Raw genomic sequence first — 14,520 nt, forward strand, 5'->3', positions numbered from 1 at the left:
CTCCACAATGCCATCAAAGAACAGCATGGCCAAATGACATGAAGATACACCAAGGTTTCACCTCTAACCCGCTGAATTCCTTGCAGTTTTCCAAGCCTGCCCTCGATGGTGCTGGTGCAGGAGTGACAGGTCATCCCGTCCACTTTCAGGCGCAGCACAGCACTGCTCGCCTGAGACCAGACGGGATCTTCCCAACTTCCAGGGGTCACCTCTGCTGCAGAGATATTTAAATCTACTCCTGGGACCATCTGCATAATCTGTTTGCCGTTTATGATGGAAGAAATGAAAGTCACCACTGCAGTTTTTTGGTCAGAGGAGGCTTTCACATCCAGGATCCCTTTGTTCTTCAGCAGCGTGGTACAGATCTGTCTGGGTGTTAGGGCTGACTGGGGAGGGATGGTAAGGAAAATAGTGTCAGGTACAACAGGTTGTGGGTTTGAATCAGCCAGTGTAGCATCAAATCCCATGTCATAGATGGCTTCCTGCAGTGTCCCTGGAGTCTGGAGCTTGGAGTCATAAATGACGACAGCATTCTTATCCTCCAGAGAGACCTTGGGAGGCAATAAACACAACAATTTAGCAAACTGCAATACAAAGAGATACTAATACTGCATGGGACTAGAAATTGCTTTTACTTGCAAATATTAGTAACACTTGTCCAGTATAACTTCATCCCTCACTCCTCACCTTGAGGAGCAAAGCCATATCAGCAGCCATCACTGAGTGACTTCTCTTCTGTGCAACAGCCGGGCTGGAAAGAAGAGATCCCACCCCTTCCTTACTCCCAGTTTCAGAATCCTTTCCAAGTCTGTCTGGCCACTTTTACTTATGACATCCAGACAGCACCAACGCATTTAATGAAACTTCCAGAGCCAAATTCTCCTGAATTATGATGATGAACCCAAAAGAGCCCACAGCAAAAATTCAAATCAGTTAACAGTAATTCTAATGCAGTTAGCAGTAATTACCCTCAGGCTACAAGGATGGAAGCAAACAGTCTTTGAAAAAAACCACAGCTTTAAGTAGCAGTGGAAGGAACCCAGTATTTCCAGGTATGGGAGGCACAGGTTGGTAACTTGCTGTGAGCAAAAACCTGCATCAGACTTCACTGAACAAAATTCAGTTTGGAAATCTGATATATGACAAACATTAAAGAAGCTGTTTTCCTCTCTCTCTACATTTTGGTGATCCAGACACGTCCTGATTCGGTATTAACCTTTCCCATTAGATGGTACAAATATCCTCAACTTAATTTTCTCCCAAGGGATGATAAATCAAATATAATAATTGCAGTTTCCAAAAGGAAAAAACGAAGCCTGCCAGAGGCCCAACACATTACCAATTCAATTCTCTTTTTCCTCTGGGCAGAGGTACAGCCTAAACATCACAGTCATGATTAAATTAGACCAGTTAAATCATTTTAAGAACAACCTCTCCTCATTTCTGTCCCAGTTATGGGCCCTTGTAGAATTAGCAACATGGACATTTATTGGTTTCATTGCAGTTGGAGGCAAAATAATCAAAGAGCAGCTGTTTGTCTGTATTAGCCATCTAACATTCCCACCCCTTGCTGACCTTATTCATAATTACTAAATAAAATCCTGTTTTACTGTTCTCAGAGAATTTTCTGAGTCAAATGATCTGACTGAACCGTAGTTCTGATGCTATAAAGAGGATAATTACTAAATATGTCCTCTTAATGTTTCTTAGAGTCCTGTTCTACTCAGACTACATTTTTGTAATACAGTTTTTGAAACAGTGTTCAGCTTTGGGATAAGGTATTTACCTTAAAATCTAAATATAAAACTCTTAATATTGTCCTTGAAAAATCTGCTTCATTCCTTATGTAAAAGACAGTATGGGATGCACATTGTCTTGAATCGAGTTAAAGCAGAAATCTCTCCTCCCTCTTCTATCTGAAGTCAACTGTATATTCTCAGAAATAGCTGAGAAAACACAAGGTTGACGAGATTATATTTTCTGCTAGAAAAAGGAGAAAGTGAGGATTCTGAAATCCAATTATCTGGGGGTATTTTACAGGCTGCTTTTAGCCTTCCTGTGACTCCATGCGGGCAGACACCCAGTGCCTGATCTCACCAGGTCCTGGTGGTAGAGCACAGACACACATTAAAGCTCCACTACAGTTGAAGGAAGATGAAAAATTATGTGTCTTGTAAATATTGCTGCTCTTCACCAAAATTTCCATGTGTGTACAGGAACATCTACTTCAGGCAAAAGGAAACTGCACTGAACTAGTGCATCTCTTGCCTCTGCAGGGAAAGTGCACCACAACGAACCCTTCAAAACCAGCTACAGGTAATGATCACATGCAGCCCAAACTAAGATAATGTGCCCAGTCCTGTGAGAAAACTATTTGTTAAAGGCATTTCTACTAAAATAGAAATTAACTCTTGATGAAACCAGGAAGACAGTGCTTTCTTTGGAGTAAAATCAACCACCATGCAATGCTACGGCATGTTTTCAGAACACAGATACTCAATAATTCAACTTTGCAGTTTTCTGTTGCTGATATTGATAAGACTGTTCTTTCTACCACAGATTGGGTCACAAAATTAACAGCAATCTCCCAGCTTTTAAATTGTTTCCATCAATAAATCTACTGTAAAATTATGTACCAGGTAGGGATAATCAGCTCACTCTGGAATACTCTACAGTCCATTGTTTTGCCCATGACAAAAAAAATACTAACAAAATACTGATCTCTCCTCCAAGCTAAGAAAAAAAGTTAAAATCAAGATAGGTCAGGGAAACCTGGATTAGGGCAAACCTTAAGCTCTGTGAGCAGTTCAAGATTACAGTTCTGCTGCCCTTTCTCTCATTTCCTCATGGACAGTACAAAGAAAAGAAACCTTCTAAGACCTGTCAAGACTTTCCTATGTTATCCAGATTTCCTGCTACTCTTATTTCATGGATCACAACAGAACAGTTTTTTTTTCATGGTGAGTCAACTACCCCACAATTAACTGGACACCTCAAGCCCACAAGCACGTTGGAGCCTGTGCAAGTGACCTCCTTGCACCATCAGCTGGACAGAAAAGGTCTGTAGGCTTTTGAGCAAATACTGACATTTGTGCAGTATAAGGGACAAGGACAGTTCCCTTTTTTTCACCAGTGCAAGTTCTAGGGTTTTTGCTTTATTTTATTTTAAAGTTTAATGTTCTTGCCTTTTTTAACTTTTTTTCCCTTTACTCCACAACACTGAATTAACTGTAAAGCAGAAAATTAATTAAGAGCAACAGGTAATGACTTAGATCCCACTGCAGGAAAGTAAGCACTTGTTTTCTCTTATATACCAGAACTACACTAATGGATCTCCAACATCAGCTTCCCCTGAAACATTCAGAATATACTCTTCTCACATCATTTTCCTCCCTTGGTGCGAAATTTTATCGTGGTTTCTCATATAAGAACAAAGCTTTGTAAGAAACAGTGACAGCATTACTTACTTTAATGTTATGGATTCCATTCATCTTCCCAACATGCTGCTCAATGGTCTGAACACAGGAATTGCAGGTCATCCCCTCCACACCTATGACCACGGATTTGGCCTCCATTGTGACTTTCTACTCCAGTCTTCTCATTGCTGTTGGCTAAAAACAAGTAAGACATTAGTTCTTAAATCATTTCACACAGACTGAAATGAAAATAGGGATGTAGTGGAAGGTGTCCTCATGGCAGGGGTTGGAACAAGATGAGTTTTAAGGTCCCTTCCAACCCAAACCATTCCGTGAGTTTGTGATTTAACAAATGTCATACTTAGCCACATGTAACTCTAGTAGACACTAAAATATGAGCAAAGCTGTACAGAAAGATACTCTGAAGAGTATCATTATTATTTTTTCTCATAAAAACATGCCCAGAAAAAATTACTGAACCTAAATGAAATTAATTTGTAGAAATAACAGCTAATGCAAATGACTCCTTTTGCCAAATGAATAAACTGTTTAGTGACCGAGGGAGAAAGAGGGCAAAAGAAGTGATTTTCAGATTTTTTTCTTAACATTTTGAAAATTTGCATTATTTTTCCAATGACAGAGAGGTTAGTGAGCAAGAAAATGATCACAGTTAATGTCTGGCTGCAGTGGAAGCAACAGCAAAATGTGATGCCTAATTGAAGAGCTTAAGTTAAGACCTGCTTAACTCATTTTTCTTATCCTGAAGACCTGTCTTGGAAAACTAAATTACATTAACAACGTTGAGTAAAATTAGTTTTCTTGCTCCTTGGTGACATTTCCAAGCTGTTCCCTGTTCCAGAAGGTCTGGGAGTTTCTGGTTTCACTTTGAGTTGTGTTACAAACCATGTAAGAACACAAGAAGTTTCATCATAGAAACAGGTTTTACCTCCCTGATGCACAAAACTAAATGTTGAAACTTAATAAACAAGGAGCAAAGACAGTATAAAACTGGGAATTAGTAACTTCTTCAATAGATGAAATACATCTCAACCCTACTAAGAACAGAAATAAGACAAGTACATCTGAAGAGTTATTACAGATCTCACTTCTCACACACACACAAATGTTTGTATGTAAATATTCACACATTACAGAAATACAAAATTGTCACTTGACACACAAGAATTATCAATCAGCAGAATTGAGTGTATTTTAAGTGTATCAGAGTGTATTTTAAGCAAATTTCATATAGCAGGTCCTTTCTCAGACTCATCTGCACACTGGGAGGTACTTTAAAAAAACTGTGTAAGTCACCCAAGAAAATACTTGCTTTCATGTCATGTTGAAATGTGATCCTCCCTGATTACCTCAGTTCTTCCCTAAGGAATGCTCAGTCCACACAGAGCAAACAAAGACATCATTGTAACTCCACAGTCTGGGAGAAACTGAATATTCCCACAAGCCTGAAGTGCAAATAAAGTTGCAAGAAGTACTTGACTTAGAGTGCACTTTGTGAACACAGAGCTAACTAAAATGAGACACAATAGACTGTCATAGACAGAGACAGCCTGTCCTCTAGTCAGCTTTGGATAGACATGAGTTTAAAAGCATTTCAGGTACATGATCAACTTGAACTGCCCTGACAACTTGCACAATTACTGTATTTTGAAAACAAAAATAAGGAAATACTGTGAGTTGCTACCTAAAACAAAGGTTGGCAAGATGCTGCTTTAGAACTGGGAAACAGCTCTAAGCCAGAGCCTGCTGACTTGCCTGTTCTTTGGCAAACTACAGTATAAAAATATTCATTTTTACAGAAACTAGGATACTGTGTTAAAGGTTTTTTCGAGGTCCTATGAGGAAGTAACAGCAGCCTGTGGCTAGTGAACCAGCACTGTTAAAGAGATTACATTCACCATCAGCACTGCTACCAAATGCCCACCAACACACTAAAAACCCAACTGCTTACATATGTGAAAATAACATTACACTTTTTCCCTATCTATTATTATCATAGTTTGTATGCACAAAGTATTTCCTCCATTTTCTCAGTCTGCTTCCTTGCCCTTCTGCTGTTCATTCATAAACACAGCAGAGAACACCCTGTCCTGGAAGAGACTGCAATTCAAACATGCAAAAAGCATAAAGACCTAAGGAAAGAAAAAAAGGCAAGTTTCATTTTCCTTTTTTACCCCTCAAGGCCCCAGAATACCAGGACTGAATCCAGAACTTCCACCAACAGAATTCCTCTGTTGGACCAAGCTGCCTCTTCTTTTTGTTCTCTGACTTTCAGTTCAGAGACACCCTGGCTCTCTGTGACATGTGCATCACTCACAGCTCTCTGCTGGCGGGGAATACCACCACCAAGGACTTTTACTGACATTGTTGAAAGTTGCTAACAATTTTTATATTAATTTTAAAAACAGGCTGTTCTCTAAAAAATGAGACGTGTCCAAATCTAAATAAGCCATTTGAGAGCATTACTGCCTCTTCACATCAGTCACATTATATTATTAACACTGAATTAAGAACCAGCTCATTAACAATCTCAGTTTTCTGTACAGCCTTAATGAAATTTCTGAAGACTACATTGCCTGAATTTCCAGTGCTCCTGATGCTTCAAAGAAATCTTGTTCTCAGAACAAAGTATAGGGTTTACACAGTGACTCTAAAAATACACACATCCTTCCCCCTCCCCTTACAAAATGCCCAGGACAAGCAGTTAAATACATGCTTACAGCTGAGGCAGTACCTTGTCATATTCCATTCCATTTCTAATGCTCTGCCTCCCTCACAAGTGCTTCCTGGAGAAAATACTTCAGCTGAAACTTGAAAGGAATATTTTTGTCATATTTCCTCCTCCTGACAGCATGAAATTAAGAAAACTCATAACTAAGCAGACGGAAAAATACCTGTTGCACCAATACATCATAACTAGATGCACACAAGAGGTGTATGAATAATAAGAATTTAATCCTAGTTTTCCTTGTATGTGTTAATATTTTACCAAGTTCACATTAAAGCAGATGTAGAAGTCAAAAGATTTGCATGAGACTGTGCAGCAATCCGTGGATACCACAGCAATGGCTTGAACTTGGAACACGCTGTGTCCTCACTCTTGCCATCCATCACTCCATCTGTGTGATTCCTCACTCCAGTTTTTATACATATTTATACACACATACATATATGTACATATATATATTCATTATCTGAAAACAGAACCCCATCCTACAAAGGACAGCTGTGGTTCTGGCAGGTGCAGCTGAAACAGCCAAGAAACTTCTGCAACACCTGAAAAGCTTTGCAGGTGCTGAGAAGTATTTTAAAAGTTGACCAAAGCTCTCAACTACTGACTTCAAGGCAAATGACTGCTAATAAATAAATTTAAAGTTATCATGGATATATCCTTTTAAGTTAGAAGCTAAGTTATGGATTGCACATATTTTAGAGAAAAATAAAGGTTCTATCTTAAGCAAGGCATTGCTTCGTCTATAAAACACCTTAACCATCAATTAGTAAAGCATTTTAGGATTTGACAACACAAAGGAATGGCAGTTCCCCTGACAATTTAACAGCTCTGTATTTAGTTTCATTTTCTTGAAGAAAGTCAGCTAGTGTTTCTACGAAGAATGAAGCAATTGAAAGAAGTAATTTCTACTTCCAACAGAAATTTCTTCCTACGGAAAGGAAATTTCAACAGTGAAAAAGCACAAGGTGACTGAGACACTCATATTCATCTCAATATTTTTTGGGGATGTGCTAACAGCAGTCACTGTAAGTAAAATATCTGAAGCAAATAAGTTTGATGAAGTCAGAGGTCAGTAATTCATAAACCCACACTATCAAAAAAAATTAAAAAAAAAAAAACATAAAGAGGCAACACAAAGAGGAAGTTACAACACTGGTAAAACCACAGAGTCCCACTGAACCCCACAAAAAACACTTTGGTGTTTCTCACATCCGAGCTCACCCAGGCAGCACAGTGTTCTGTTCTGGGATCAGCAGGGACACAGAATGGGGAAGGACACCACACTTCTGGCTAAGTGTACAGCACCAGCTTCCACCAAAGTTCTCTGTATATAGTTAGATTTTATATTTTTATATGTAACTTATAGCTGCTGAAACTTAACTTAGAGGTAAATATCACAGAAACACCAGAAACAGAATCTGTCAGGTTTAATTACAGCCTTTGGATTTTATTAAATTTCCAAATGGCCAAGTGCTGCTTAGCTCACTGTATTAATGGCAGCAGAAAGCTAAATTGCTAATTACATTAAATGGAAAAAAGGTGCCTGTTCCTAAAGGTCTGCAAGGACCTGTGGAAAAGAGCAAAGGGCAGCAAGAAAGGAAAAAGCTGCATCATCTCACACTTGGACTTAAAAAGTGCTCCAGAAGATGGCACCCAACACAGAATGAGATCTTATAGGATTCATGGGCAAACAGAGCCATCTGAAAGCATGACTAGATAGGAGATATTCTGGATACTCTCATGGATATATGAGGCTTAATCACTGAGAGAGAAACTGTGCATCTGTAATAAATGTCAGAGCTACATGACTCTCCAAACAGGCTGTATTTCATGTTGCTCAAGACTCTAACAGCCTTGCTTGGTCAGCAGACAATGGAAATTGCTCTCAGGGAATTTATTTCTATTCAAACTGCGTGGGGAAAAAAAGTACATATTGAAAACATTCTGCTTCATTTCTAACAGGAGTTTTATAGCACTTGAGACAAATCCTTTGCAAATCCTTTTATTTTTGTTGTAAGCTTCCACTACCTCTCCAAGTCAGATTCTTGGAGAACATGAACGTTCCCTTGGAAGAAACACAGCAAGTATTAGGAGTAGAATATAATGTACAAGCTCTTGTTATGTGAGCATACTAAGGCCAACTAGGACTTCTCACTCTTCAGCTTGGCCTCAAACTACTTGGCAGAACAATGTGAAATGCATTATACAAGTGAAAATAAGAATAAAAGAGTAAATGACATGCAATACTAACTTTCGCTTCCCTGATTTGCCACCTTGAAAGTAAAACACCTTCATGACTTTTCTCTATAAGGAAATACACTATAATAATTAATTTCTAATCAAATTGTGTTTGTGCTCACACAGTGCATTGTACTACACACAGCTACCACCCACATTACCAAATCTTGGCCTATTTACTTCCAGAAACACAATTCGACAAGTATTTAAGCACAGAAATACAATCTTTGCTGACTGCATGAAAGATTTTAAGCAACTTTACACTAATTATGTGCAATTTCCAGAACATGCACACAGAGAGACAACAGTTACAGCTGTTTCGCTCTTGCTCATTTTCACAAGATTTTACCCCAAAGCATCACGGGCAACTTTCTGCTCTTTTCCAGAACATTTATACTATGCTTTTAATGAAAACACTGGAAAAGAGGTACTCGTGCAGAGTGCTGCCATCACAAGGTGGCATAAGGCGACATAAGGCAAAACGCTAAGTCAGATGTTTCAGAGGGACAAGTTGAGCAGCTCAGAACCGGAAAAAGGGCCCTGGGAGCAGAGGCTCCGTGTGCCTTCACATTGCCGACGAGTCTTTCTCCGCCGACTGACGAGAGCTGAACGGGGCCTTTTCGAAAGCACCAGTGAGAGTGCACCAGACATTCCTGCGTCCCAGGGAGAAGGATATGTGGGTGCTCCCCGAGAAGCAGAGCCCGCCCGCTCCCCGCCGGGCACAGCGGGCTGAGCAGGGCTGAGCAGGGCACCGGGATGGGGTCACCGGAGACCCTCACACAGCCCACGGCCCCTCCGCGGGGCTGCACAGACCCCGACCGAGCCAAGGGCTTCTGGGGCTCGGACCCTCCTCGGGACCATCTCCCCTCCGTGTCCCGGCACCGCGTCCCGCCCGCGGGAGCGCCGGGAAAACCTCCCCGGGACAGCGGGATATTCCCCTGCTCCGGTCCGTACCCACCGGGACAGCGGGATATCCACCCCGGTCCGTACCCACCGGGACAGCGGGATATCCACCCCGGTCCCTACTCCCCAGGATATTCCCTGGTCCGCACTCTCCGAGATATTCCCCCGTCCGCACTCACCGGGATATCGCCCCCCCGGGATATTCCCGGTCCGCACTCACCGGGATATCGCCCCCCCGGGATATTCCCGGTCCGCACTCACCGGGATATCGCCCCCCCGGGATATTCCCGGTCCCGATCGCCGCTCCCGGCCCGGGCCCCGCCGGGCCCTTCCCCCGCACGTGACACGCCGGTCACGTGACGGCGGGGGGCGGGGCGGCGCAGCCGCGATCGCTGTGGCCCTGTCGCGACAGGCGCCGCGGAACAAAGGCGGGCTGGCGCTGCGGGCTGGCGCTGCGGGCCGGCTCCCGCACTGAGCCTCGGGAGCAGCCGCTCACAGCCCCGCACGGGGCCCGGGCAGGGAGGGCTCGGCAGGGGCAGCAGCGCTCGGCGAGGAACCCCCGTTACAGTCTGCGGGGAGCGAACGCTGCCCTGTCACACACCTCTGCGGTATGAAAACCAAACCCCTGGTGCTTTGCAGGGACTCACACTGAGTCGGAGGTTTACAGAGTCTGCATACACCTCAGATCTATTTCCTGACAAATCTTGAGTGCCCACGGCCAGGTTGGACTGGGCTTGGAGCAACCTGGGCTGGTGGAAGGTGTCCCTGCCCATGGCAGGGGGTGGGACTGGATGGGCTCTCACGTCCCTTCCAACCCAAACCATCCTGAGATTCTCTGATAATCAAGTACCAGCATGAACCAGTAACTGTTGTTTTTCCACCTCATTTCTCTAATAACTTTGACCCTACACAGAAGTTAAGTGCAGAGGCAGAGGGTTGGAACAAGACGGGCTTCCAGGTCCCTTCCACCCCAAACCAGTCTGTGATTCCGTAAGAGTTCACTAGGAAAGTCACATTTCTCAAAACTGCCTCTTTCCAAGGAGTCTGACTCAAAATTGAATTTAGTTTCTTCACAACTCAGAGGCCACAGATGCAATTACTGGCAGAGTGATTCAAGACATAAGAGTCCTTCTGTTGAAAAAAAAGGGATCTCAGCTTTGTCATTACAAGTCAGAGGTAAAGGGATGTGCACTCTGCAGTGAGAATGCAGTGAGGCTGATTTACACACACATCTGGCCAAGTGGCCAACTCAGCAATGTTCTGGATTTGTCCTTAATCCACTGGTGAACTTTACAGGAACAACTGGGATTACCTAAAAGTACTTTAAATTTTTACACTACTTCTTATACTTCATCAGACTCTGACCATAGAGGAAACCTGGAAGAGCCAGACAGGTTACTAGGCATGTTTATTAGACCAGGAATGCCACTGCACAAGTGGTAATCAGGGAACAAATGCCATTACAGGACCATTTTCTCAGTGAAAGTTCAGAGCAGTTCATTAGAAGCAGAGGCTGTTACTCCCTCCATTCTCTTGGAGTGATTCTGCCAACAGGTGACAAGCCCCACTCCATTCCGAGCTGTGTTAGCACCTGTAAGAGCATAAAACCCAAGATTACTACCTCTGAAATTAAGGAAACCTTCCAAAAGAGGGCTATTTCTATTGTTTTCAGTTTAGATTTCTTGTATTAGAACACAACACCTCATTAATTTTCTAATAAAGCAAGTGGAATATATTTATATTGAACAGTATTTAAATATTTTGGCTTTCTCTTTCAAAATACCCAGTTTTAGCACAAAGAATCTGGAATTTAAAACCCCATCACCATACTGGTATTTTAATCTAGAAATTTTTCTAGTAAAACTCGTAGCTGTATAGGTTAGATATCCCAAGCAAAACAGAGATCACTTGTGTTTCTCATCAGGCAACAGACTGACACAGAAATTCATGTAACAACTCAAAATCAGGACATGAACTAACACAACTTTCACCTCTAACACATCCCTATCCATTTACAGCAGAAGCTCCTAAATTCTGACCACTGAACTTATTTGAAACAAGTAAGCCTTCCTGAAACTTGATACCTTTGAAGTTTACAGCTGGAGTCACAACTGGCTAGTGAAAAAACCAACTTACATATCCCCAGACACTGACGCAAACGGCAGCTCCACCAAGGAGGACCAAGTTTCCGTATTTATCGTGGAAGTTCGGCTCATGCTTGCGATGAGCTTGTCTGACTGCAGTGTGCTGGATGCCACGAGCTAAGGAATGATAAAGAGAAGCACAGAAATCAGCTAAAGCACACACTCAAACCATTCACAGTCCTCATTTTCCACCAACGGAGAGGAAAGCATTAGCATTAAAAGACTAAAAAAAGCTGAAAAAAAATTAATCTTTTGGACTTAGAACTCTGGAATGACTCCAAAACAAAGCATATGCACAAATCCTTTACTTGTTTGTGGGTTTTTTTTTTTTAGCCCTCTCAATTTCTCACTAGAAAGTTATTCCTTAAGTCTAATTCCAGTAAAAAAACCCCAATCCTCTGAGTTACCTTTTTCATCGATATGTTTTGTTTGGGCCTTCAGTGTGGAAGTACCTTTTTAAATATTACTGTTTCTCTCATAAAACATTTTGCTTAGCACATAACATTTTCAGATTTCCATATATAAATATCTATCCTGTCAGTATGGGAACTAATATAAGCATTTTCAGGATGAAATTCACCATCAAATTATGAGGTTGAATATAGCAGCATTTTTTAAAGGAGGGGAGGGAGGTGAAGAAGGAAGTGGAAATAACTATGGACACGAAGTAAATAACAAAGAATAAAATACAAAAAGGTATCTCCAGATGATGTACATCATAAATGTACACTATAAAGGCTACATTTATTAAGGAGAAGACAACAGTGAGGAATCAAACCAGCTACAAAACAGAGATATTGTTCATAGTTGTGTACAAAGTCTTTGATGAGATAGTGACATGTGCATAAAGATAGACTTTACAAACTATAATCTTTTAGTTCCAGGTCAGTGGTCTGCATTTACACAGCCATGAACAGAGAAGATGATGGCGATACACATCATGTTATTACAGCCCTCGCGTGCTCTATGAGGCTGCACTAGGGTTTTTTAAAACGTAAAAAAGCCTGAATATCTACCGAGACACGTTTACTTTAAGTGCAAACACCTAGGGCTAAGCACATCATGAACCAGGACCAGATTTTAGAGGGCCAGATTAAGCACTGGGGAATCTGCATCACTGAAGAGGTAACTTTAACCTTGAGTTTAAGGGATGCGTATTGACTATGCTTTGTCACCTCAGGTTACAAGATCCAGATGTGCCTCCAGTTACAAGAAAAAAAAACCGCCGAGGAAGGGAATCCAACTAGAGTCAGAAAGAAAAAAGAAAAAAGCAGGAGGCGAAGGACGCCAGAGCCCCTGAGGTGCCCTCACGACCCTCCCGGGAGCGCAGCGAGCCGGGGCTGTGAAGGACAGCCCTGACGGGGAAGGGCACAGACCCGGAGCAGACCCCCTGCGGGACCCCCCGCACCCCCGGGGCCGAACTGTCCTTACCGGCGAGGTTCAGCGCGGCCCTGGCCACGGGGAACATGGTGCGAGCGGAGCGCGTACCCTTCACGGCGCTGAAGAACAAAATGGTCGCGGCGGAAGTGGCGGCGGGCGGGGGCCTGTGGGTAACGCCGAGCTCCTCCTCGCGGCGGCCGAAGCTCCGCGGCCGCGACCAAGAGCGCGGTTACCCGGAGACTCTCCGGCACCTCCCCGGCACGGACGGGCTCTCCGCGAGAGGCCGGAGGATGTAGGAGCGGGCGCGGCCCTGAGAAGCGTGGTAAGGCACTCCCGGTCAAGGTAGTAATCGCAGTGTCAGGATGGCCGAGTGGTCTAAGGCGCCAGACTCAAGGCGTTCCGCGCCTTCCCGCCGCGGGTTTGGGTGTTCTGGTCTCCGTATGGAGGCGTGGGTTCGAATCCCACTTCTGACACCACTTTTTGTTTCCTGTTTTTAAGGTGTGAATTTAAACGCATGGAAGTGCCGAGCTGCTAGAGCCAAGGATTTTAGTGCGAACAGAAAGCAGAAATAATTTTCAGAATGTGCTCGAATAGACAAATAAAAGCCAAAGCATGAGTAAATCGCCGTGTCTCTGGCGATTTTGTTTCAGAGCTATAACCTACCACACACCAGCTGAGGAATACCCCAGAGCGGTTACAATTTTAACAATATTTGTCACACACAACCCAGCAAATACGTGCATATATAAGCTTAAGCAAGTGCATCTCTTTTGGGGAGCTACTAATTAAGCTCCGTGGAGTTTTATTCAACATTTCTTTTCTGGTCTTGGGGGTTTTTTTGGAGTTACTGATGTGCAATCCAGCCCCTCACCCCAGTGCTGGGGCCCTGGGCAGCCTGAGCAGCAGTTTGTGTATTTAAAGAGCGACGGGGGCTGCTGAGGCAAGCTGGGCTGTGCCCTCGTCGTGAGGGAGCTCCTCAGTACAGGAGCTGCTGGCAATGGTCCAGCAGAGGCCACAAAGATGATGAGGGACTGGAGCATCTCCCTGACGAGGAGAGACTGCAGGAGCTGGGCCTGGTTAGTCCAGAGAAGAGAAGACTAAGAGGGGATTTCATTAATCTGTATAATTAATGATGGGTGCCAAGAGGATGGTACTGGACTCCTTTTGGCGGTGCCCAGCAACAGGACGAGGAGCAATGGCCATAAACTAAAACACAAGAAGTTCCACCTCAACGTGAGGAAGAACTTTACACTGACAGTGGCAGAGCACTGGAACAGGCTGCCCGTGTCTCCCCTCCTGGACACATTCAAAACCCACCTGGACAGTTCCTGATGTTGTTAAATGTGGAATATGTAAAATTTCTGAAGCAAGGATGTTCTTTGATGTTTGATCTTTGGATATTTTCTAGCCTAATCAACAAGAAGGGAGATTTAATCCGTGAAACAGGGAGTAGCCAACAACCTGTAAGTGATGTCCAGGTGTTATAAAATTACTTGTTGACAGAATTGCATGGTTAAAGTCTAGGGCTGGACATGCTTCAATGACCTCAGACCTGTGGGGAAGTTAGCAAGCTTCGGAAGAAGGACATACCATGGATAGTGGGAACAAAGAATACAGGATTTACACAAGGCCACAAGGACATCTGGTGGAATTCCCAAGAAAAGGAAGAAACTAATAAACCCAACTC

At 43.1% G+C, this 14,520-nt stretch overlaps 2 protein-coding genes, 1 long non-coding RNA gene and 1 other non-coding gene across 10 annotated transcripts in view; 2 read left to right on the top strand and 2 right to left on the bottom strand.

The window, feature by feature from the left end:
- ATP7A (ATPase copper transporting alpha) overlaps positions 1 to 9,644 on the bottom strand; it is a 28,829-nt gene extending 19,185 nt beyond the window's left edge. The window contains exons 1-3 of one of the 7 annotated variants that reach the window (XM_027662257.1): positions 9,571 to 9,644; positions 3,468 to 3,611; positions 62 to 551 (exon numbers count right to left, since the gene is read on the bottom strand). In XM_027662257.1, the coding sequence (XP_027518058.1) occupies positions 62 to 551; positions 3,468 to 3,575 (598 nt within the window). In that variant the 5' untranslated portion in view covers positions 3,576 to 3,611; positions 9,571 to 9,644. Of the gene's footprint in view, positions 1 to 61; positions 552 to 3,467; positions 3,612 to 6,168; positions 6,221 to 9,488 lie in introns of those variants that run through there. The other 6 variants (XM_027662258.1, XM_027662261.1, XM_027662256.1 and 3 more) reach the window with 6 other exon arrangements.
- Positions 9,645 to 10,700: 1,056 nt separating this feature from the next.
- Positions 10,701 to 13,015, bottom strand: LOC113956083 (cytochrome c oxidase subunit 7B, mitochondrial). The gene is made up of 3 exons (XM_027662265.1): positions 12,885 to 13,015; positions 11,446 to 11,570; positions 10,701 to 10,900 (listed from the first exon to the last, which is right to left on the bottom strand). Exons 1-3 carry the CDS (start codon positions 12,919 to 12,921, stop codon positions 10,826 to 10,828), a joined length of 237 nt encoding a protein of 78 aa, XP_027518066.1. The 5' UTR covers positions 12,922 to 13,015; the 3' UTR covers positions 10,701 to 10,825.
- Positions 13,016 to 13,052: 37 nt separating this feature from the next.
- On the top strand, positions 13,053 to 13,454 carry LOC113956084. The gene is made up of 2 exons (XR_003530743.1): positions 13,053 to 13,155; positions 13,332 to 13,454. It is a non-coding gene; the product is annotated as an uncharacterized LOC113956084 (long non-coding RNA).
- On the top strand, positions 13,190 to 13,306 carry TRNAL-CAA. The gene is made up of 2 exons: positions 13,190 to 13,227; positions 13,261 to 13,306. It is a non-coding gene; the product is annotated as a tRNA-Leu (tRNA).
- Positions 13,455 to 14,520: the final 1,066 nt, after the last annotated feature.

The sequence above is a fragment of the Corapipo altera genome, unplaced genomic scaffold (genome assembly GCF_003945725.1).
Source record: "Corapipo altera isolate COAL_440 unplaced genomic scaffold, ASM394572v1 326, whole genome shotgun sequence".
Lineage (NCBI taxonomy): Eukaryota > Metazoa > Chordata > Aves > Passeriformes > Pipridae > Corapipo > Corapipo altera.